This window comes from Sinohyriopsis cumingii, chromosome 1 (assembly GCF_028554795.1).
Source record: "Sinohyriopsis cumingii isolate HCF-2022 chromosome 1, ASM2855479v2, whole genome shotgun sequence".
NCBI lineage: Eukaryota > Metazoa > Mollusca > Bivalvia > Unionida > Unionidae > Sinohyriopsis > Sinohyriopsis cumingii.
In genome coordinates, this window is record NC_142961.1 from 13,721,468 (window position 1) to 13,748,631 (window position 27,164).

At 33.0% G+C, this 27,164-nt stretch overlaps 1 protein-coding gene across 4 annotated transcripts in view; it reads right to left on the minus strand.

Moving 5' to 3' along the window:
* LOC149806437 (uncharacterized) overlaps nt 1-27,164 on the minus strand; it is a 210,961-nt gene that overhangs the window by 75,459 nt on the left and 108,338 nt on the right. For all 4 annotated transcript variants that reach the window (XR_016420227.1, XM_089953321.1, XM_089953308.1 and 1 more), the window contains exons 36-42: nt 26,121-26,184; nt 19,384-19,649; nt 15,832-15,889; nt 13,456-13,803; nt 7,565-7,836; nt 5,047-5,110; nt 2,638-2,912 (exon numbers count right to left, since the gene is read on the minus strand). Coding sequence is in view for 3 of the 4 variants with exons in the window: in XM_089953321.1 (XP_089809447.1) it covers nt 2,638-2,912; nt 5,047-5,110; nt 7,565-7,836; nt 13,456-13,803; nt 15,832-15,889; nt 19,384-19,649; nt 26,121-26,184 (1,347 nt within the window). In the remaining variant the exon portion in view is untranslated. The remainder of the gene's footprint in view (nt 1-2,637; nt 2,913-5,046; nt 5,111-7,564; nt 7,837-13,455; nt 13,804-15,831; nt 15,890-19,383; nt 19,650-26,120; nt 26,185-27,164) is intronic.

The window sequence follows — 27,164 nt, forward strand, 5'->3', positions numbered from 1 at the left end:
CACATAGACAAGGATGAGTGGAAGGGATTGAAAGCTTGAGCAATGCCTGTAACAAGATACTCACATAGACAAGGATGGGTGGAAGGGATTGAAAGCTTGAGTGATGACTGTAACAGGATGCTCACATAGACAAGGATGGGAGTGATGCCTGTAACAGGGTGCTCACATTGACAAGAATGGGTGGAAAGGATTGAAAACTTGAGTGATGCCTGTAACAGGATGCTCACATTGACAAGAATGGGTGGAAAGGATTGAAAGCTTGAGTGATGCCTGTAACAGGATGTTCACATTGACAAGGATGGGTGGAAAGGATTGAAAGCTTGAGTGATGACTGTAACAGGATGCTCACATAGACAAGGATGGGTGGAAAGGATTGAAAGCTTGAGTGATGACTGTAACAGGATGCTCACATAGACAAGGATGGGTGGAAGGGATTGAAAGCTTGAGTGATGCCTGTAACAGGATGCTCACATTGACCAGGATGGGTGGAAGGGATTGAAAGCTTGAGTGATGCCTGTAACAGGATGCTCACATTGACCAGGATGGGTGGAAAGGACTGAAAGCAACTTGAACAAGTAATTTTTGGAGAAAGATAATTGACTAAAAATATTCCTGTCTGTCAAATACATTACCTGATCACATTCATAATAATATGGATGACAACGACCAGTAAAAACTTGCATAGGAATAAATGCAGATGTTGTATACACAAAGTACATCAACATTTTGAATTACTATACCACTGAAAATAAATAATGGATGGTTAAAATTAAACATAAATGTATTCTAGGAGGCACTGGTCACAGTAGCAAGTAAATGTTGTAACTGGTTACATCCAGGACAAGGGTGGCCACCTAGTGGGAAAATGGGGAGTTATTCCCTTCATCCATGTGATATAGAGATGTAAAGGCATTTTTAGTCTTTCAGAGAGAAGCTAGATTTGGAAGTTGCAGAAAGTAATTCCTATGGTTGATGTTACTGGGTAATGCATTTGAAGGAGTGTGCTAGTTTGCCCTTAGAATTCTGGTTGATTTTGGAACAAAAACAAAAACAAAGAAAAAGGTGGATCAGTGCATCCATGAATAGAGAGGAGTGAGGTTTGGGGCCATGCATCATCTGAAAACAGTCCTGGTTTTCCCACCAGCTTATCATGGTCAATGTCCAGTCCTAGAAAAATCAAAACTGTTAGGGGATCCATGTATAGTTTCCAGGAGAGACTGGAGATACAAGTGGAGTCTTCCTAGGATCTGCTATGCAATGCTGACAGGTAACATGTTACTGATATTAAAAGGAACCAAGATTATGGCTCTGTCTCAAGAGGCTTTTGAATAATATGTGTAGCACAGAAAGTGGAGGGGGGAATGTTGTTGGATAACCTTGACCTTGAAGACACAACCTTGACTGTAGTAAATATGTATAATATTGATCTGCAACCCAGAAAATAGGTTCCTCCTATGTGGTATACAACACACTGTCTTGTGAACAGCTTTTAAGTTATATAGTGGAGACAAAAGTGTAAGGATGGGCAAACAAATGTCAATATTGTATTCACAAAAACGTCAAGAACAATAATTCCTATACTTAGGGACCGTATTCTTCCCCTCAAAACGGTTGGGGACAACAATAATTCATATGCTTAGGGGCCATTTCTTCTCCTCAAAAGGGTTGGGGACAACAATAATTCATATGCTTAGGGGCCATTTCTTCCCCTCAAAACAGTTGGGGACAACAATAATTCATATGCTTAGGGGCCATTTCTTCTCCTCAAAAGGGTTGGGGACAACAATAATTCATATGCTTAGGAGCCATTTCTTCTCCTCAAAAGGGTTGGGGACAACAATAATTCATATGCTTAGGAGCCATTTCTTCTCCTCAAAAGGGTTGGGGACAACAATAATTCATATGCTTAGGGGCCATTTCTTCTCCTCAAAATGGTTTGAGACAATAATAATTCCTATGCTTAGGGGCCATTTCTTCTCCTCAAAAGGGTTGGGGAGAACAATAATTCCTATGCTTAGGGGCCATTTCTTCTCCTCAAAAGGGTTGGGGAGAACAATAATTCCTATGCTTAGGGGCCATTTCTTCTCCTCAAAAGGGTTGGGGACAACAATAATTCCTATGCTTAGGGGCCATTTCTTCTCCTCAAACGGGTTGGGGACAACAATAATTCCTATGCTTAGGGGCCATTTCTTCTCCTCAAAAGGGTTGGGGACAACAATAATTCATATGCTTAGGAGCCATATTCCTCCCCTCAGAAACTATAAGTACTGCATACTGAAGATTTTAGCTATATATGGCAGCCGTTAGTATTATTTGATGTAAGCAGTCATGAAGCATTCTGAAATATATTGTTTCAGATGATATAAACAAAATGCTTACAAGTTCTTAAAGTTGATGAATTCACCAATGTACCTGTCCCTGCTAGAAAGTGATACCTGTGTCTTTCTATCCGATAATAATAACAAGACCAAAACAAACATATTTATGGACTTTGGAAATGCATCTAATGCTCAAGACAAGTCAACGCAGTGCAAATAAACAAATAGTTTTTCCAATCCATCATACAATACAGGAGAAGGATTGCAATATTTCATTGTTGCATTTTTAAAGTCCATCAGTAAAATATATATTTGATACCTGTAAGATGCTCTGCCCAAGAGGCAATCAACACTGAAGTCATCCTGTCAGTGATATATTTTGGCACTATGTTCATCAGTCTCCACTCAAAGAGTTCAGAATCCTTCCTGAAGTTCTCTGACTGACCAGTACTGTAGACAATGTATTCCTCACTGCGAGGTGTCTTGAAGGAAATCTGCTGCTGGACATGTTCAGTTGTTATGCTTTGTTGCCATGATGCATCCACAACACTGCCATTGACCTTGGCAATGAAGGTCAGTTTGTACCCCTTTTGGCTGCAACACAAAATGACTGGTAATTTTATTTTCTATTGTTTCATTTTTTCCAGGATCATAATGTTTAGTACAAATTCAATGAATTGAAAGAAAGAGAAAAAATTATTAATACACAAGTTCTCACTACTATTACTGCTATTAACCAAACTGCTACAACTGTTCCTATAAGAATTCTAATAATACTAATAATACAGTAGTCCTGCATTGTTTGGTGTACTTGGTGGCCTTCTTTTAACATGGGTATAGTCATGGATCTAATTGGTCAAAGATTATTTTATCAGTGCTAGTTAATTAATTTCACTTTTTATTTTTGTGTCATTAGAACTAACCATGATGTCATTTAGTACTAAATTTTCATATTTTATTCCTCTGTTAGGGTTTGTTGAAATATCCCTTGCTATATAGATAACTAACTTATCTGATGGGTCACTTCCATGGCTCACTGGAACATTCTTATAGAGTGAACATTATACTGCTGCCACCAATAGCTTCATGCACATCATATCTCCATTATACATAGGAGAGAATCCTTGATTTAGATTAAGAAAAAGAGTAAGAACAAGAAATTCCAAGGAATTATAGTCTCATCTGCTCTGTTACCTGATACAGACACATGCATGTTTTCACTTGCAAATGATGTTGACCCTGACCTTGCTAGATGGTGAGAGGGAGGCAGATAACAAATTAATATGAAGGTTGTGCCGACTGATTCTATATTTTGATTTTTTTAGAAGAACCTAAACCAAGATTTTTAAATAATCTTGACCTTGCCTGGGGCTTAAAGCATTGATATGAAAGGGGATAATATTTCTATTTTACAGTCCAAATAAAAGAACTACCCCTCCCAGGAGTTGGGACTTTTGATCATAGATAAAAAAAAATGAACCAAAGCCTTGACCAGTTCTGAAACTATTACTTACAACAACTATTACTACTACTACAATGACAACCACAGCAGGGATTATAACAATAGCAACAAAAAATAGCTAAGTTGGCATATATGAATCTACTGTATGCACTATAAATTTTTAATCTGTATCCATCCAGTTGGGTATGTAAAATTTACCTCTCCATTTTACCTTATAAAGTTTGGATATATGTTCCATATTTAATAGTTCTCCATTTATCTCTAACACAGAATGGTCAGCTCAGGAGATTATTGGCTAACAAGTCTCACTGACCTTGACCTATACCATAGCCATAACATTAGACCCAAAAATCAATAGCCTTCTTTCTTACCCTGAATGCAAACCATCCAGGAAGTTATTATGAAGCAAAAGCCACAATGACTCTGATCAAAATCACAGGCCACATCCTAAAGTACAAGTCTTCCACTAACTTTGATCATGGTACATTTCTAGAACTAAAGTTATTATGTAAAAATAATTGTTTCTCATTTCTGTAGCACTGACCTTGACTTTGGCCTTTTGACCTCAAAATCAGGAGGCTTTTTCCTTTCACAAACTGTAAAGCACCAAAAATGTCTGATGAAGATAAAATGTTGGGAACATGCTTTTGTGCAAAATCCAGTTTTGATTTATCACCTCCAGTGGCCCTGACATTTGATGTTTTACTTAAGACCAACAGGCCTCTTCCTTACTCCAAGTGCAAGCTGTGCACAAAGTTTAGTACAGTTCTGTGATTAAAAAGACATTGTACAGAAACCATTTTTCCTTTCAGTAAGTGACTTTGACCTTTGATCTTTTGACCCCAAAACTGATAGATTTTTCCTTACCCAAGTATCATGCAGAAACCATTATTCTTCTTTCAGTCACAGTAATCATGAAATTGGATGTTGTGGCCCCCATATCAGTAGGCTTTACCTAACCCCAAGTCATCAACAAACTTCAGTAAATGATGTTGCTGTAAACTAAAGTTATTTTGCAAAAACAGACATGTAAAGATGGAATGAAGAATATTATTACATTATACAATCCACCGCTTGTCAGGTGTTTTAAAAAATGATTGTTCAGTCTTAATCCTCCATTATGCCCACTCAGCAATGAACTAGCCTCTCAAAATATTTGCTACAAAAACATGTGATTTATTACATAATTAATGATTTTTTGTTTATTGATTATGAAATTTTCTAGAATCATGATTATCTGCATATATTTATGTCATTGTTCCTTACCCTGTATTGACAGAGTACACACTCTCTCTGTGCACCAACGTCAAGGTCAAATCTTGGAGATTACCTAAAAAAGAAACAGTCTTTGACATATTTTTCATGGCAATTCCATGTAGAGCTGTATGGCAATTCCACACAAAGCCTCATGGCAAAATTGATTTTAATCCATGAAAACCTTTAAAAGTTACTGAGTGGAACAAAACAGTTGTGTGCATCATGATGTGATGAGATGAGCTGATATGTTTAACATTATCGTAACACTCAATATATCCATATATATAAGAAGGGGAGAAACCTTGATATTTAACTGCTTAAATTTAATAAAATAAATGAGCTTCAAAGGTTCTTTGACTTTACATTTAAAAATTTTAAAAATGGTCTCTGTAAAAATGGGCATTGTTTGCAAACTTCTCTTCCAAAGTCAATAAACATTCACTTTGTATGCAATGACTATGAAATGCATAAACAGTGGTCCCCCTCATGAATGGCCCACTGACCAGTGGCCACCCACTCTTTGCAGCCAGAAACCCTTGGCACCGATGAGTGTGTCTTCAAAAGTACCCCTCAAAAAAGGCCACCCCTCTAATGCGACCAGCAACCAACATATTAGTGCACAAATGTAAAATTTACCCCCCACAAGCATCCACATTTTATAATTATTGTGTGTCCAGAACCAATATTTAATTACGGTAAGGTAAGTAATTGGATTATCTTTCCCGATGTCTGTTTCTGGATGCCAGGTTTTTGTTACTGAAAGAAATGTTGGCTAAAGTACATGTACTACTTAGGTTATTATTATATCATTCAGCTTTCACAAAGCTGTTTTTTTTTTTGTTTTTTTTTTTTGTTTAACTGCTGATGATGACCAGACGTAATTGTCAAGATCATAACATGGTCAGATAGAAAGATAGAAATGGGGTCAGCAGTGTTTTGATACAGCTTTGACCTTCACAGAGCTGGTTTTGTTTTTTTTTTTTTTTTTTGTTTTTTTGTTGTTTAATTGCTGATTACGACCAGATGTAATTGTCAAGATCATAACATGGTCAGATAGAAAGATAGAAATGGGGTCAGCAGTGTTTTGATACAGCTTTGACCTTCACAGAGCTGGTTTTGTTTTTTTGTTTTTTTTTTGTTTTTTTGTTGTTTAATTGCTGATTACGACCAGATGTAATTGTCAAGATTATAACATGGCCAGATAGAAAGAAATGGGGTCAGCAGTATTTTGATAGAGCTTTGGGCTTCACACAGCGGAGTTTTAATTTTGTTTTTGTTATTTTTTATTTTATTTTTTAAACTGATGATTACGACCGACGTAATTGTCAAGATCATAACATGATCAGATAGGCTAAAAATAGATTTTGTGAATTAACACACAGACATGCACAGAGAAACAATTAACCTTAAACAAAACAGGGTACCAGACAAACACTAAAAAATTAAGAAAAACAAGATTGTAAAAGATAAGGAGAATATTCTCTAGCAGTGGGATAATGGAGCAAATGGAAAGAGAATTATTTTAAACACAAAACAATGTATGTACCAAGATTTAAATAATATTTTTGAATGGTATTGTTATGCACATGCCAACAATATTCAATTCACATTCCACACCTAAGAATAAGAATTACTAATTTATGTTACCTTGAAATAACTGTTTTAAGACAAGAACAAAATTGTAATAATTAATGCTATTTTAAATGAAGATACTAACTGCTTTAAGTTATATGTGGCTTTCCTGCTATATACACATATACATACACATCTCACAAATACAGTTCCCCTCTGGAAAGGCCAACCATTTTATAAGGCCAGTGCAGAAAAGGGTGACCATATAAGAGGGGGACCACTGTAGCCATAATGGATAAATTTATTCATCTGCTAAGTTCTATTGTGCATACATCTGAAATTTTTTGTTTTTAAAACTGTTCTCATGGTAAATCTGATCTCTTTTTTTCTTATGTAAATGCAATAAATTATTGATGAGGAGAATATCTTTAAATGTTGACTCTTAGATTCGGAATTAGAAGCAAAGGTCAAAACCTTTTTTTATCTGTCCAGGACTTTTTTAATCTATCCAGGGCTTTTTTATCTCTCCAGGACTTGAAATTCCTATAATACCTGTACATATGTTATCTGTCCAGGACTTGAAAGTCCTATAAAACCTTATTTTTTATCTGTCCAGGACTTGAAATTCCTATAAAACCTTTTTTTCATTTGTCCAGGACATATTTTTATCTGTCCAGGACTTGAAATTCCTATAAAGCCTTTTTTATCTGTCCAGGACTTGAAATTCCTATAAAACATTTTTTTATCTATCCAGGACTTGAAATTCCTATAAAACCTGTACATAAGTTGTAGAAACCTCACTAGCATCTACACATACACTTGTAAACATACACATTACAACAATTTTTATACATTTCCTAAGTTAAATTCAACTCACAGTATGAAAAATATCAGCTGGAGTGGAAAACAAAGAAATTTGAAATAAATATTGACTCTGCAATGACTGTAAACTCACCATTAATAAAGTGTGCCACACTGTTCTTGAATGCAGCTGTGAAATTCTGGGTGTCAACTTTGTACAGTTGTCTTGACAAAACCACCTGAAATGTCTTAGTCAGCTGAAGTCCATTTTCAACATTGACAAGTTTGTAGGACTGACCACTTGAACTGTTAATCTGGATTTCACCTGCAATCATCTCAAAAGATAGGTCCTTGGTGTTTCTGGCAGTCATTTCAGAAACATTCTCCTTTGTTTTCAGTGTGTAGGATAACTTCCAAGCATACTGCCTTAAAAATGACAAAAATATCAAAATGAAAACAGATAACATGGAGGACAGAATCAGGATTTATTTATTATTCCAATTTTGACAGAATCAGGATCAAGCATCAGGTCAAGTATATAAATGTACCATATGTACTTACTTATAAGTTGAGTCAAGCAATAAAGATCATATCTCTCACAGCATAATGCACTAGCAGATCAGGGTCTATGATGTTTGTTCTACTGATTACTCCTAACAAACTGCTCAGACACAGATCTGCCAGCGCATTATGCAACAGCAGATCAGTGTCTGTGCAATTTGTAGTTGGACTCATCTTATAAGCAAGTACATCCATTATCCTCTCTGTGGCATATGATAGCTGAATTTTGCCCAGTATTACCATACAAAAAAATGTATATTAATGTGTTGATGCTACTAGATTTATCTTGCAAGAGACAATAATAATAATAATAATAATAATAATAATAATAATAATATTAATAGTAATAGATAACAATTTGTGATCCTTAAAATTGTAACAGAATTTATTCAATGGTATTCAAATATTTTCAGGCATGATTTTTATATTTTTCAGTATTGTATGGTATGATCTCTACTACAGGAAATTTTTAGTTATGACTCATAACTGGAACAGTACCATTGTTTTATCTGTTTATATTTTGCTGAATTATTTATTCTTGACCAGGTGTGATCAGAGTGATTCAGACTAAAAAAATAAAAGATAATTGGTTAAATTAGGTCATAATTTGGGATTATAAGTGTAATGAAACTTGACAGCTAAATTCCTTTTTTTTGTTGTGACCTAAAAAATTTGTCAAGCAACATAAATGCATGTATACAGAATGGATCTAATAATGGATTGGGGGTTCATTTCAAATAAGGAGAGATGTAGTTGCATTATGCCTGATGATTTACCATATTTGGATAGAAAAGTGTCTCTAACCAATTAAGAGAATTTACATATGTTGTGAATGTAAGTATGATTAAAGTGTAGAAAATATGGCCATGTTTAATGATTACAAAGTGTTATTAGGAAAAATATTGCAAATTAACATAAATATATTATTAAGTACGCCTAACAGGTTCATGTATTTATCTCAAAACAGAGTTAATATTTACTTATTTTCATTTTTCATCAGCTGATCTGTTCAGATGGAGTAGGGATTCTGAGCTTAAGGATAATTTTGTCCCAAATGGAAGGAAGTGAAAACAGCACAGTACCCTTTTTTGTCTTGTAGATATTCCAAAAGGAAAATGTTTATTATCCTGGAAGTGATGGCCATTTTTTTTGCTACCTGCAGCTGTTTTTTGGAAGAGGCAAGCAGTTAAATGACTTTCATTAATACAAAGTTTTCTTAACAAAATTATGACTAACTTGTTTATCTTCCACTGACTCTGATAATAGATATGATCTTTCTAAAGTTAATAATAACTGTCCCTGTATCCTTCCTCGTATCCAATCCAATTGAAAATCTTTGTTTTCTTGATTCATATGAAGTACAAAGGTTAATTTTAAAAGTAAAATGTACCAACCTGAACAATAATAATAAAACACATTTTCCGTTTGAGACAAAATGTGTTGTAAATAGCAAGATTTAAATAGACAACCTCAGATATTATTAAGTAATTAAGGTGGCGCTCACCAGATAATATGTACTTTTGAGAGAGTGACGTATGTAAGGTGAAGTAGTTTGCATTTAAAACATGTACAGTGGAGAGAATGTTTGCATACCTCTATGCTACATTAATTTAATGTGGATGATATTTCTTTTGAATATTGTACTTTTGGAAATTTTACATGATTTAAGCACACTGCTAACTAAAATGACTGCTCCCTTGTGTTAAAAAATCAGTCTGAATTAGTCTAAAGTACACTATACATAGCAGCTATTAAAATAGGGAAAATGAATTTTGACAGACTAGACAATACCAGCTTCTGAAAGTGCAATGAATGAATTACCAAATATATAAAATGTAAAAAAATTTATTGGCTCTTTTTTATACAATTTACCTCTGAAGTTCAGGAAGTGAAAATGACCAAGTAGAGCTAGCATTTTTTTGAAAGGTGCACATTTTTGAAAGGTGCACATTTGAAGTAAGGCCAAGCTGTATACACTATAACCCATAGTACACCCATCAATCATACACCAAAATAAAGGGAATTAAAGTTCTTTGCATTATACAGAAGATATACAAGGTCTTTTTTAAATAGCCAGTATAACCAGTGAGGAAAGCCGGGGACATTCTTGTTCTTTAAAATCCTAACCCTATGCAAAATGTGAAACTGTATAGCGCCACCTTAAAGAAAATATAAAAATGTTTGCGATTATTTTTTTTTTTATTTTCATATAATTATGTATGATGTTCTGAATAAAATGGTACATTCATATTGATGTTAAGCATGAAAATAAGCTAATTATGATCATTTTTCTCTTGCTTACATAATTTGCCATGAGGTATGTTTGTGTGAGTAGTTACCTTAATTATGGGGAAATTAGAAGTCTTAGAATATAGGAATAGAGTCAACTTAAATTTAAAACTCTTGCAATAAGTGACAGAAATATATGGTGAAAGTGTTTCTTTTCATTTATTTGCAATGAAATAAAAAAATAAATGAAGAGAAAGTGAATTCGCTTCTTCCATATTAAACAATAGGCAAATATTTTACACTTTGACCTTTGACCTTTATGAACCTGATGAGTTACCTCCCTTTTCTAATTGTAAAAATCATTGTTGATATTTCAGAAATAATTCTGGCTAGTTTCATGTTCCTGTCATTCAGCATAACATTGGTTGCTATGTTTACAAAATGTAATGTGCATTCTTAAAATAGCTCACTTTTATCATGGGGGAGGCTGGACTTGTTAGAGACTCTGACACTCATAAATACTGTTCTGTGGGGGAAAAGGCAGGATAATTATTCAAAAGGATTGTTTTGATGCTTGCGACTTAAATGTTTCAGCCATATAAACATAATTAAATCATACAAAAATAATACCTATATCTTCTTTATGGTGGTGCTCACCAGATAATATGTACTTTTGAGAGAGTGACGTATGTAAGGTGAAGTAGTTTGCATTTAAAACATGCACAGTGGAGAGAATGTTTGCATACCTCTATGCTACATTAATTTTATGTGGATGATGTTTCTTCTGGATATTGTACTTTTGGAAATTTTACATGATTTAAGCACACTGCTAACTAAAATGACTGCTCCCTTGTGTTAAAAAATCAGTCTGAATTAGTCTAAAGTACACTATACATAGCAGCTATTAAAATAGGGAAAATGAATTTTGACAGACTAGACAATACCAGCTTCTGAAAGTGCAATGAATGAATTACCAAATATATAAAATGTAAAAAAAGTTATCGGCTCTTTTTTATACAATTTACCTCTGAAGTTCAGGAAGTAAAAATGACCAAGTAGAGCTAGCACTTTTTTGAAAGATGCACATTTTTGAAAGGTGCACATTTGAAGTAAGGCCAAGCTGTATACTCTATAACCCATAGTACACCCATTAATCATACACCAAAATAAAGGGAATTAAAGGTTCTTTGCATTATACAGAAGAAATACAAGGTCTTTTTTAAACAGCCAGTATAACCAGTGAGGAAAGCCGGGACATTCTTTTTCTTTAAAATCCTAACCCTATGCAAAATGCGAAACTGTATAGTGCCACCTAAGGCATTCAGAAAATTTTGGTTCCTTAATTTTGGTATTTCCATTCCCCAAGAAAACTGAGATGCACTTCAGCAATAATCTGTATACAACTATAAGCAAGCCAACATGTTGATACAACTATAAGCAAGCCAACATGTTGATACAACTATAAGCAAGTCAACATGTTGATACAACTATAAGCAAGCCAACATGTTGATTATTTCACTGGGAATTATTTTTATCAGAAGAATGTGTGAATTTGAGTTTCTCCAAGAAATAAGAAAGCCGGACTTGAATTCATACCAGGACAAAAAAAGCTTGGTATACAATATCTTCTTTCAATTAATGACAACTCACTCAATCTTTCTTTATGTTTTTATTTTGACATCTAAACTACTAATTCATTACTGGAAAAGATAATTTTATGTTCATTATTTCCCATCTTTGCTGTTTCAGAGTTTGCTATTTTAATAAAAAGTTTGTAGTGATTAGAAGGTAAGATTTTGGGACCTGACACAATTGTTCTTTGTAGTACCAGAAAATGTATTGTTCCCAGGCTTGTTACAATTGAGGTTATCTGTGTATTCCAAAACATTTCTTATTACACAGGCTTTGAGACAACTTAAATACATTGGATGGCTATGATGGAATGAATGATTGAATCTGACTACAACTGACTGTTAAACTACTGGACACAGGACTTTACCCGACATTTGAAAGTCATACATCTGAATTGAGACAATGTCCAGTATGTAAAGGCATATTCAACATAAAGATATATTCAACATAAAGGTGTATTCAACATAAAGTGTATTCAACATAAAGGTGTATTCAGCATAAAGGTGTATTCAACATAAAGGTGTATTCAGCATAAAGGTGTATTCAGCATAAAGGTGTATTCAACATAAAGGTGTATTCAGCATAAAGGTGTATTCAACATAAAGGTTTATTCAGCATAAAGGTGTATTCAACATAAAGGTGTATTCAACATAATCATATATGCAACAAAGAGGACTAATATTAATGGAATTCTTTAATTATTTTGCATTGCTTCTGGAACATAACACATTTTCTCTGTAACTGATGGAAGAGGAGGCGCAAAAAGTATTATTTATTACAAATCATAATACAGTATTTTTGTTAAAATAACTAACTTTGACACCATATTGTCAATGTTTTGTGTTTCTTAAAGTTGTAATCCCTCCCCAAACCAATGTGTATCTAATATGATGAGTGTATTCATTGTAGTTTAAAACTTTGTAAAGTGATTGTCTTACCAACACAATCTAGCCACTCAGACTGTCCAGTTTGGCTTATTTTGTGTTGCTACTTCAACTGTCCAGTTTGGCTTATTTTGTGTTGCTACTTCAACTGTCCAGTTTGGCTTATTTTGTGTTGCTACTTCAAGTGTCCAGTTTGGCTTATTTTGTGTTGTTACTTCAAGTGTCCAGTTTGGCTTATTTTGTGTTGCTACTTCAACTGTCCAGTTTGGCTTATTTTGTGCTTGGGTAGTTGCTATATAGTATTCAATACACAGTGATGCTGAAATTTTGTTGAAGAGACCTGATCTTCCATGTGTCCTGATGATTGCTATAGTTTTCAATGTGATTTATTACAACTATTGAAACAGAACATGTTTTACATTGGGCCCAAATCTTCAAGTGATACTGAGACAGTGACATAACATGCAATCTCATCTGCCTAACACAGACATGGACCCCATGACTTCCCTTTTTCCTCACTCCAATGTAAATTTTTGCTAACTAGTTTCATTTTTGTTCATAACAGGCAGAAAAGAAATCATGCCATTAAATAAGAAAAATTACAACTTTCTGCAAAGGAATGCAGCATTAAGAATGATTTTTTTACATCCTCATAACATACAATACAATCAAAGTAGTTTCCTAAGTATAAGGTGCCATGACAGAATGAAATTTTACGATGCCATTTATAAATACTTACATCTTGTCATTAACAACCTCTTCAGTACGAATGATCCAAGCAGACTGAACCTTCTGCTCACCGTGCCCAGTACCATTTTTATTCCAAACATATATTAGACTGTTTTCGAACTTATTGAAATCATCAGTAGCAACCCTATCCTGAACATAAATGGAGAACAGTTCTATCCTGCGGACTGAAGTCAGATTTTTACTCCTCTCAACATAACTGATGTATGAAGCTGAAGAACCAGTCACTTTCAGGCTGAGTCCCTTCCTCAGCTCTTCATCAGCTATATCATCCTCTTCATCAGCATAGTGCACCAAAGAACCATTCTTGACAGAATAATGCAACTGCCATAACATTTCACTGTGACAAAAGAACAAAAGAAAAACAATAGGTGATTTTGCATGCCTGGGTACTATATCAGGGAATGTACAAATGTAAATCTTTGACCTCCAAAAACACATAAATTTATATGTTTGATGAAAATTCTTAAAACTTCATGAAGGTAACTTTTCTGCTTAAACATGGCAGTTTACATGATTTAGAGATATAGGAAAGGAGTATACCATACATTTTTAACACATTATTGCGATTTCATGCAGAGGAAATGGGACATAAGTGCCTCTCACAAGGACACACAGAGGCAGCTGATATTACTGCCCTGGGCTGATAATAAACTACCAATGGATTACCAGTCTGACTCTACCAATTGAGCTGCAGTGGCTCCCTCAGTTGATTGGACAAGCAATGAATACATGTCATGAAGCAACGAATACATGTCATGAAACTATCAATGCATGTCATGAAGCAATCAATGCATGTCATGAAGCAATCAATGCATGTCATGAAGCGATCAATGCATGTCATAAAGAATCAGTCAATACATATCATGAAGAAGCAGTCAGTACATGTTATGAAGAAGCAGTCAATACATGTCATGAAGAAGCAGTCAATACATGTCATGAAGATGCAGTCAATACATGTCATGTAGAAGCAGTCAATACATGTCATGAAGAAGCAGTCAATACATGTCATGAAGATGCAGTCAGTACATGTCATGAAGATGCAGTCAATACATGTCATGTAGCAATTAATACATGTCATGAAGAATCAATCAATATGTGCCATTGCAAACATAAAAAAATAAATAAAATAAAAGAAAATGAACCAAGCTTTGAAAAATAAATGTGAAAAATAAAGAATAGAGGTTCAACAGAAGGGTATATCTCACTGAAATACCATGCAATCATGTATTTAACAGCATTACAACTCTATGGTCTTAAAATATATAACAGAAAAGAAGCAAAACCATCAAGTTTAGTAAAAGCAACAAATAATTTATTTGTGTAAGTTATAAAGTTAAAATTTAACAGACACTTACAGTATTGTGAATTAAACTCCACACAATCCTAAGTATACTTCAGTCTTGAATGCCCCATTGTACCAATATTCTTGAATGCCCCAATGTACCAATACTCTTGAATGCCCCAATGTACCAATACTCTTGAATGCCCCAATGTACCAATACTCTTGAATGCCCCAATGTACCAATACTCTTGAATACCCCAATGTACCAATACTCTTGAATGCCCCAATGTACCAATACTCTTGAATGCCCCAATGTACCAGTACTCTTGAATGCCCCAATGTACCAATACTCTTGAATGCCCCAATGTACCAATACTCTTGAATGCCCCAATGTACCAGTACTCTTGAATGCCCCAATGTACCAATACTCTTGAATGCCCCAATGTACCAATACTCTTGAATGCCCCAATGTACCAATACTCTTGAATGCCCCAATGTACCAATACTCTTGAATGTCCTGATATATCACAATAATAAATCCAGAATGCCAATAACTGAGTTCTCAGTAATCCCAAAGTAGTGTTGTTGTTCAAAGAAGTGATGAGCGTTTTTGCAATTCCAATGAATAATTTAAATAAACAATACCTTTCAAATTACGTCTGAACAAAACTATCAATGATTCCAAAGAATGATCATAAAAAAGAATAAATTTGTTTATCAAACCTCTGTATATAAAATTACACTCTGCCTCTGATACAATAAATTTCCAATGGAAAAAGCTAGTTAAACTATAAACAAAACTGACTTTGAACTCAATTTTGAATAAGAATGTTGTTTATCACTTATAATCATGACAGAAGTAAGGTAAGCAAAAACTCTACAGCCCTCAATCATGGACAAAAGCCAACCACACAATATAGACATACAGTGCTTATGATTTGCAAAATCTTTAACACAAAATTATTTAAAAAAATGATTTAAGTCTTGGACAGTGGAAATCCACAACTGGAAATGTGATTCCTATGTTGTACATGTACTATGATCTACATGGAGGTTCAAGAAAAAAAAAATCAATGTCCTCACCTTGTTTTAGTATTTATTTTCTCCTCTTGGAAAATAATTTGTGTTGAAATGGCTGAAACTGAGAGTCAAAGCAGTTCATTAGAAACATAGCTGGACAAATTCAAAATCATGATTAGACTGTAATACTACATAGGTATACTGGATTACAAGTTAAGCCCAACTGGCTACAACATAGACCCTGATCTATCATCACATAATGCACTATCAAATTGGGGTTTTTATTGTTTGTTTCACTGTTTACTGATAGATCCAGATCTGCCCAACAATGCTGGGTCTGTGCAGTTTGCAGTTTGACTTGACTTATACATGAGTATATACAGTAATCAACAGATTACAGTAAATACACATCAAATAAGAGCTGATGCTGTGCTGTCAGTAATCAGCAAAACTTGTCTACACATATTTTTTCTTTTGTAATAAACTATTTTCCTTTCTTTTCTTCAATACTAAAGATGATCCATACTGAGTATAATGATGAAACAACCCATGTAACTGGGTTCAATCTAGGCTGCATCCACACAGCAAGTTCTTAAATTAATTGGTGCAAATTTCATGCATCTCTAGGACCATCATGTTCCTGGTTGTAAGTTTATGTGCATTATAAAGATGAGAATCTGACTGACAGAGACTGATGGTTTAGCTCAACATGTGGTGCAACAAAAATAATTCACACAACATACAAACAAATGTTTTCCAGAGGGATGATTCACAAACATGTTAGTGATTTTTGTTTGAAAAATTAATAAATGAAATATGATATTATCCAACTGAAATTGTCTAAAATGACTTCTCTCTTCGTCCAGTCCACTTTGGAACTGAATAAAAACACCTTTTGTGAAGAAGCTGGAGTGAAAATAATAAGCAGTACAGGTTATGAGTACACATGTCAATGTCAAAGAGTTATACTCTTAGGAAAAAGACTGTAACAATGTAATCCATGTTTTTTAACTTAATTATTTAGTTGGACCATGTTCTTAAAACATTTTTTGTTCATTAAGTTCATATCTAAATTTAGGTTATTATCATTATTTTTGCACTAGACAAATAAAGAAGTTGTAAGTTTCTTTCTTAACTGTGTTTGAAACTATGCACTATGCATGTAAATAAGCAAATAACAGTACATGTATTTGCATTCACTGTGTTTGCAAATATTCATCCTCATGGCAAGAGAGGGGCACACTGGTATTAATTGCAAATATTTCTTTTACAGTCTTTACCTTTCTAAGATAAAATTAAATATCTAAATGAATAAAAATTGGACTCCTCTCTAAAGTGATTTGGTAGCTCATTCCACAGAATGGCCGCTGTATTTCTAATTGACTTTTTGTCATACATTCAGGTTTTAATGCTGAGGACATCTAAAATATTTGAACGTCATCATAAGCTGTATTTATTATATTTAAAACAAATCAAAACATCCAAATATTTGGGAGTTCACTTATTTAGAAATTTTAAAGTCTCTAGAGCTAATGACCGGAGTATGTACCTTCGGGGTTGACATTTTTCCCTTAAATTAGGGCTTTTTTACTTTTTTATCATAAACGAATCTCATAGCATGTTCTTGCACTCTTTCAAGTTTAGTAGTGTTCTTGTCACAGCACAAGTGCAAGCCTAAGGGAGACAACTTGATCCTGATCTGCCACAGCATAATGCACCAGCAGATCATGGTCTGTGTTGTTTGTTCTACTAATTACTCCCAACAAACTGCATAGACCCAAATCTGCCAGCAAATTATGATTATACTGTCCAAGTATGAAAGCAATCACTCAAAATGTTAGGGACTTATGACCATAAAGAAAAAATCTGTAACCAATGTTGATGCCACCACCATCACTGCGATTAGAATGAGTGACCTCTATGTCTCAGCTATGCCAAAGCAGACAAGACAATAATTAACAGAACCCTAGAAACCAATAGCAACTTTCATTTGATATGGTGGTGTATAAACTGTATAGATTGTACAAATAATAAACATAAATATTTGCCAGTACTACAAAAAACTTACTAGAACACCATAGGCAGTATCATCATGACCTACCCTAATTATAGTAGTGTAGTACTCTTCAGGATGTAAGCAAATATTAAGTTTCATGATTGTTCAAGCAATGTTGTCCAAGAAAGTGACCCAAACATGACAACAGTACTGTATGCAATTTGAAGATTGTTCTCTGTTTGGTATTTTCTTCTCTTGAGCAGCATGCTATCTAATTATTGACAAATGTGATATTCTAAAATTAGTTCATTTAAACAGCAAAGTTCATTTAAACAGCAAAGGGAAAAACCCCATCAAAAATAACAGAGACTATATCATTGTCCCTCAAACCTTTATATTTTCTTTAAATGTTTAGTAAACAAAACAATTATTATCTTTTTAGATATTGGAAATGATACTTTGATCAACAGTAATGGTAGAAATTCACTGGGTCAACAGGTACCCATGTACTCGATACCTGTCCATTTATAAATACAAGTATAACAACATTAGCTACAGGGTACCCATTTAGTTCATGTAAAAAAAAACTGTTTCCAAGTTCAGATCAAAGATTATATCTGGTGACATGAGGAACAAGTGAAACAAAGAATAATGGTTACAGTTTGAAGCTCATGTCATGTGACTATGGGCTGCTATGCATTTATCCATTGTAGACCTCCATCTAATGATCTTGTATTTTTTTATGTGTGTGACCATTTGGTCATGTACACTGAACAATTTCCTTTGTTTCTATTTATAGTAACTGTACATGACATATTTCCAAGAAAACAGAAGGGTTTCTTGAATTTGAAACTATGTGCCACAGATTCATTATAGTTCAATACACACTTAAGTAGCAGGCCAGTCTATGTTGAAAAAAAGACTGGTGCCAATATTAAGTGAAACAAGCTAAATCAATGTGACTTGTGAATGCTACATGACTGAAAAATGTTAGAGGAGAGGGATTCTGTTAAACTGAAGAAAATATTGTATCAGGAAAAAAACATATATCAATAGTGCTTTACAAATTTTAAAAGAGGAATTCAACAAAGATAAAAAACAGCATTCAGAATTTGCAGACTTGAATTTACAACCTTTCAGTGAAAGTTAAACATATAGACAAGTTATAGAGTGAATGTTTTGTATAAATAATTTATTATTTTGTTTTGTGGATTTAGTTGATTTGTGACAAGAATTTTTGCTAACTGCAGATCCAGCTAAGTAGCTAAAATAAATATACATTTTTCATATGGTTTTCTGTAATTATGACATGCAATATATAGATTGCTCCAGTTATGCTCTGATTATGCTTTTTTATATTAGTAATAATTATGCTTACACCTTAGGATGGGGGTGGCATGTATGAAGTTACGACAAACAATTCAGGTTCATATTTGAAATAATTTCCTTTTGATTGGGTACACCTGGGTAACCAGTTATTAGGGTTTACAGGCACCCGGTTGACTTTTCCTAAAATGCTGACAGTTTTAAAAGTAAAAAGCCTTATCTCTGCAAATTTAAAAGCACTTTCTTTTGGATAAGAAATATAAGTCATACAATTTCTTAAGTTGAAGTCTTACCTTGTGTGAATGATCTCCATGATTGAGTTAACTGCTCCTGGAATTTCATCCTGTCAACATCCAGTAGGGGCTGCTTCAGGTTGATCTTGAAGAGTTTATTGTACTGAATGACTTCTGATGCTCCATTAACATCAAGAACTTTATATCTGTCTCCAGTAGCATTCATTGCTTCCTGAATATCGGCATGGGTTAGGTATGGGAGTTTGCTTTTACTTGTCACTGTACCATTTAGAGACACAGTGAAAACAAACTTTGTGATCAGGCCCCTGAAAAATGTAAACATTATTTCAAACCATATTTTATTGATTTCATTTTTTTTTATATTAAAGAATGTATCTATCTTGCGCAAACTAATTTGTGACCATTATTTGGGAGATATATAAGAATCAAATGATTTAAAAAAACTGCCATATTTTTAGATTTCCTTTACATACTACTTTAGTAACTTAACATAATTATTAATTATACCATTAAATGAAATTACTTAATTATCTATATATTTGAACCTGTGAAAAAAGCCATGTGGAAGAAAATGGGGTCAAGAGTAGATCAGGGTTTTTATGGCACTGTACATGATCTTTTCACACACTGTCTACCTAATACACATGTAGTCTGACTGATTTTTATGGATATTGGTAATGTTCACAATGAAAGAGAAAAACTCAATAAATGAAACTGGCTTACCATATATACTCAATTGCACGTAAAATCCAACTCCAAACAACATAAACCCTGATCTACTCTTGCATAATATAATAGCTGATTAGTTCTTCTGTGTTATTTTCACACCCATAACAAATTGTTCTTTAATTTGAACACAACACCTAATACTAATCTTTAGGTCTAGTGGCTACTCAACATTCTATTTTTTTCAAGTAGTGGTGATAATCTTAGGATTCATTTAAAGGGACTATGTTAAGTAGTGGTGATTATCTTAGGATTCATTTAAAGGGACTATGTTAAGTAGTCATGATAATATTAGGATTCATGTAAAGGGACTATGTTAAGTAGTGGTGATAATATTAGGATTCATTTAAAGGGACTATGTTAAGTAGTGGTGATTATCTTAGGATTCATTTAAAGGGACTATGTTAAGTAGTCATGATAATATTAGGATTCATTTAAAGGGACTATGTTAAGTAGTGGTGATAATATCAGGATTCATTTAAAGGGACTATGTTAAGTAGTCATGATAATATTAGGATTCATTTAAAGGGACTATGTTAAGTAGTCATGATAATATTAGGATTCATTTAAAGGGACTATGTTAAGTAGTCATGATAATATTAGAATTCATTTAAAGGGACTATGTTAAGTAGTCATGATAATATTAGGATTCATTTAAAGGGACTATGTTAAGTAGTGGTGATAATCTTAGGATTCATTTAAAGGGACTATGTTAAGTAGTCATGATAATATTAGGATTCATTTAAAGGGACTATGTTAAGTAGTGGTGATAATCTTAGGATTCATTTAAAGGGACTATGTTAAGTAGTCATGATAATCTTAGGATTCATTTAAAGGGACTATGTTAAGTAGTGGTGATAATATTAAGATTCATTTAAAGGGACTATGTTAAGTAGTGGTGATTATCTTAGGATTCATTTAAAGGGACTATGTTAAGTAGTCGTGATAATATTAGGATTCATTTAAAGGGACTATGTTAAGTAGTCATGATAATATTAGGATTCATTTAAAGGGACTATGTTAAGTAGTCGTGATAATATTATGATTCATTTAAAGGGACTATGCTAAGTAGTCATGATAATATTAGGATTCATTTAAAGGGACTATGTTAAGTAGTCATGATAATATTAGGATTCATTTAAAGGGACTATGCTAAGTAGTCATGATAATCTTAGGATTCATTTAAAGGGACTATCTTAAGTAGTGGTGATTATCTTAGGATTCATTTAAAGGGACTATGTTAAGTAGTCATGATAATCTTAGGATTCATTTAAAGGGACTATGTTAAGTAGTGGTGATAATCTTAGGATTCATTTAAAGGGACTATGTTAAGTAGTCGTGATAATCTTAGGATTCATTTAAAGGGACTATGTTAAGTAGTCGTGATAATATTAGGATTCATTTAAAGGGACTATGTTAAGTAGTCGTGATAATCTTAGGATTCATTTAAAGGGACTATGTTAAGTAGTCGTGATAATCTTAGGATTCATTTAAAGGGACTATGTTAAGTAGTCGTGATAATCTTAGGATTCATTTAAAGGGACTATGTTAAGTAGTCATGATAATCTTAGGATTCATTTAAAGGGACTATGTTAAGTAGTCATGATAATCTTAGGATTCATTTAAAGGGACTATGTTAAGTAGTCATGATAATCTTAGGATTCATTTAAAGGGACTATGTTAAGTAGTCGTGATAATCTTAGGATTCATTTAAAGGGACTATGTTAAGTAGTCGTGATAATCTTAGGATTCATTGAAAGGGACTATGTTAAGTAGTCGTGATAATCTTAGGATTCATTGAAAGGGACTATGTTAAGTAGTCGTGATAATCTTAGGATTCATTGAAAGGGACTATGTTAAGTAGTCGTGATAATCTTAGGATTCATTGAAAGGGACTATGTTAAGTAGTCGTGATAATCTTAGGATTCATTGAAAGGGACTATGTTAAGTAGTCGTGATAATCTTAGGATTCATTGAAAGGGACTATGTTAAGTAGTCGTGATAATCTTAGGATTCATTGAAAGGGACTATGTTAAGTAGTCGTGATAATCTTAGGATTCATTGAAAGGGACTATGTTAAGTAGTCGTGATAATCTTAGGATTCATTGAAAGGGACTATGTTAAGTAGTCGTGATAATCTTAGGATTCATTGAAAGGGACTATGTTAAGTAGTCGTGATAATCTTAGGATTCATTGAAAGGGACTATGTTAAGTAGTCGTGATAATCTTAGGATTCATTGAAAGGGACTATGTTAAGTAGTCGTGATAATCTTAGGATTCATTGAAAGGGACTATGTTAAGTAGTCGTGATAATATTAGGATTCATTGAAAGGGACTATGTTAAGTAGTCGTGATAATATTAGGATTCATTGAAAGGGACTATGTTAAGTAGTCGTGATAATATTAGGATTCATTGAAAGGGACTATGTTAAGTAGTCGTGATAATATTAGGATTCATTGAAAGGGACTATGTTAAGTAGTCGTGATAATATTAGGATTCATTGAAAGGGACTATGTTAAGTAGTCGTGATAATATTAGGATTCATTGAAAGGGACTATGTTAAGTAGTCGTGATAATATTAGGATTCATTGAAAGGGACTATGTTAAGTAGTCGTGATAATATTAGGATTCATTGAAAGGGACTATGTTAAGTAGTCGTGATAATATTAGGATTCATTGAAAGGGACTATGTTAAGTAGTCGTGATAATATTAGGATTCATTGAAAGGGACTATGTTAAGTAGTCGTGATAATATTAGGATTCATTGAAAGGGACTATGTTAAGTAGTCGTGATAATATTAGGATTCATTGAAAGGGACTATGTTAAGTAGTCGTGATAATATTAGGATTCATTGAAAGGGACTATGTTAAGTAGTCGTGATAATATTAGGATTCATTGAAAGGGACTATGTTAAGTAGTCGTGATAATATTAGGATTCATTGAAAGGGACTATGTTAAGTAGTCGTGATAATATTAGGATTCATTGAAAGGGACTATGTTAAGTAGTCGTGATAATATTAGGATTCATTGAAAGGGACTATGTTAAGTAGTCGTGATAATATTAGGATTCATTGAAAGGGACTATGTTAAGTAGTCATGATAATCTTAGGATTCATTGAAAGGGACTATGTTAAGAAGTCATGATAATCTTAGGATTCATTGAAAGGGACTATGTTAAGAAGTCATGATAATCTTAGGATTCATTGAAAGGGACTATGTTAAGAAGTCATGATAATCTTAGGATTCATTGAAAGGGACTATGTTAAGAAGTCATGATAATCTTAGGATTCATTGAAAGGGACTATGTTAAGAAGTCGTGATAATATTAGGATTCATTTAAAGGGACTTTGTTAAGCAGTCGTGATAATATTAGGATTCATTGAAAGGGACTATGTTAAGCAGTCGTGATAATATTAGGATTCATTGAAAGGGACTATGTTAAGCAGTCGTGATAATATTAGGATTCATTGAAAGGGACTATGTTAAGCAGTCGTGATAATATTAGGATTCATTGAAAGGGACTATGTTAAGCAGTCGTGATAATATTAGGATTCATTGAAAGGGACTATGTTAAGCAGTCGTGATAATATTAGGATTCATTGAAAGGGACTATGTTAAGCAGTCGTGATAATATTAGGATTCATTGAAAGGGACTATGTTAAGCAGTCGTGATAATATTAGGATTCATTGAAAGGGACTATGTTAAGCAGTCATGATAATAATAGGATTCATTGAAAGGGACTATGTTAAGCAGTCGTGATAATAATAGGATTCATTGAAAGGGACTATGTTAAGCAGTCGTGATAATAATAGGATTCATTGAAAGGGACTATGTTAAGCAGTCGTGATAATAATAGGATTCATTGAAAGGGACTATGTTAAGCAGTCGTGATAATATTAGGATTCATTGAAAGGGACTATGTTAAGCTGTCATGATAATAATAGGATTCATTGAAAGGGACTATGTTAAGCTGTCATGATAATAATAGGATTCATTGAAAGGGACTATGTTAAGCTGTCATGATAATCTTAGGATTCATTGAAAGGGACTATGTTAAGTAGTCCTGATAATCTTAGGATTCATTGAAAGGTACTATGTTAAGAAGTCATGATAATCTTAGGATTCATTGAAAGGGACTATGTTAAGAAGTCATGATAATCTTAGGATTCATTGAAAGGGACTATGTTAAGAAGTCATGATAATCTTAGGATTCATTGAAAGGGACTATGTTAAGAAGTCATGATAATCTTAGGATTCATTGAAAGGGACTATGTTAAGTAGTGGTGATAATATTAGGATTCATTGAAAGGGACTATGTTAAGTAGTCATGATAATATTAGGATTCATTGAAAGGGACTATGTTAAGTAGTCATGATAATAATAGGATTCATTGAAAGGGACTATGTTAAGTAGTCATGATAATAATAGGATTCATTGAAAGGGACTATGTTAAGTAGTCATGATAATAATAGGATTCATTGAAAGGGACTATGTTAAGTAGTCATGATAATAATAGGATTCATTGAAAGGGACTATGTTAAGTAGTCGTGATAATAATAGGATTCATTGAAAGGGACTATGTTAAGTAGTCATGATAATATTAGGATTCATTGAAAGGGACTATGTTAAGTAGTCATGATAATATTAGGATTCATTGAAAGGGACTATGTTAAGTAGTCATGATAATCTTAGGATTCATTGAAAGGGACTATGTTAAGTAGTCATGATAATCTTAGGATTCATTGAAAGGGACTATGTTAAGTAGTCATGATAATCTTAGGATTCATTGAAAGGGACTATGTTAAGTAGTCATGATAATCTTAGGATTCATTGAAAGGGACTATGTTAAGAAGTCATGATAATCTTAGGATTCATTTAAAGGGACTATGTTAAGTAGTCATGATAATCTTAGGATTCATTTAAAGGGACTATGTTAAGTAGTCATGATAATCTTAGGATTCATTTAAAGGGACTATGTTAAGTAGTCATGATAATCTTAGGATTCATTTAAAGGGACTATGTTAAGTAGTCATGATAATCTTAGGATTCATTTAAAGGGACTATGTTAAGTAGTCATGATAATCTTAGGATTCATTTAAAGGGACTATGTTAAGTAGTCATGATAATCTTAGGATTCATTTAAAGGGACTATGTTAAGTAGTCATGATAATCTTAGGATTCATTTAAAGGGACTATGTTAAGTAGTCATGATAATCTTAGGATTCATTTAAAGGGACTATGTTAAGTAGTCATGATAATCTTAGGATTCATTTAAAGGGACTATGTTAAGTAGTCATGATAATCTTAGGATTCATTTAAAGGGACTATGTTAAGTAGTCATGATAATCTTAGGATTCATTTAAAGGGACTATGTTAAGTAGTCATGATAATCTTAGGATTCATTTAAAGGGACTATGTTAAGTAGTCATGATAATCTTAGAATTCATTTAAAGGGACTATGTTAAGTAGTCATGATAATATTAGGATTCATTTAAAGGGACTATGTTAAGTAGTCATGATAATCTTAGGATTCATTTAAAGGGACTATGTTAAGTAGTCATGATAATATTAGGATTCATTTAAAGGGACTATGTTAAGTAGTGGTGATAATATTGCAAGTCAGGTCAGCATAACTTATAAAAATTTTGAAAGCCCTTCATGCCTGGATGCTATGTGCCAAATTTGTTCTAAATGGGTCAGAGGATTTTAAAAAAGTTTAAAATAGCAATCGCTGACTGGTGCACAAGTTAAAATGAAAGCAGGACCACAGCAAAACCTCACTTGGCCATACATGCACATGTACAAAATCTTTGAACGCTTAATCTAAATCTGTTAATACTGCCATTACAGGCAGACAAGAAACCTTTGCACAATGAATACAAACTTGAGCTATGTTGTAATATTAAACCAAAATGTCAGTTTAATACAGTAAATGATGTGGAAGATAGTATGGAATCTTACAAGTTTTTGCCACTGCCAAACCCCACCATAACAGTAATACCTATGTTCTGCCATTGTCACCATTCACAGAAAGTTTGATATTCTACCTGTTTAGTGAGATGTGGTCTTCTTGTCTGACTAGCTGAATTTGAACACAACAAGTACGGATTGCTGCAAAAGAAAATAAGGTTTACCAAGTAACAGTGCTAAATTTCTTGTTATTATGCCTAGTACATGTAATAATACCTTTCTCAGTGAATACTACTACTACTACTACTAATAATAATAATCATTATAATAATAATTATTGCTAATATTATTATTATTATTATTTTTATTATTATTATCTTATTATTGTTATTATTATTATTATTATTATTATTATTATTATTATCTTGTTGTTGTTGTTATTATTATTATTATCATTATTATTATTATTATTATTATTATTATTATTATTATCATTATCTCATTATTGTTATTGTTATTATTATTATTATTATTATTATTATTATTATTATTAATAATTTGGACTTAGTATTCCACTTAATCTTTACCAGCTCTAAACACGTTACCATATTGATTATGACATAAGGACATATATATAGACAATATTACAAAAATAAACAAAGTTAAATTGCAAACAAAAGCATGCTGAAAATAATGAAGGGTAAGGAAACATTGCAAAGTCTTAAATATGGTCCTGCAGTTGAAATAGGTCAGCTTGTATTGCACTCCTGAATGAGATCACAGTTTGTTGAATTGTCTATTTTGAAGAGACAATTAGATGGACAGATGGACAAATGGATGGACAAACAAATGGTATCACAAGATCCTATGATAATAATAATAAAAATAATAATAATAATAATAATAATAATAATAATAATAATAATAATAATGAAGACTTTGTATAGCGCCTAATCTTTAGAAGCTCTAAGCGCTTTACAACTTTAGACAACACCTATAAGATAAGAAACATAATAATATTATTACAAAAACAAACAAAATGAAATTAGAAAAACATTAAAAAAATAAAAAACATGCTGAGAATATTTCAGGTAGGAAACATTAGGTCTTTAAGTTTGTTCTTGCTGTCGAAATAAGTGAGTTTTGAGAGCCCTCTTGAATGTGATCACTGTGTCTTTGTG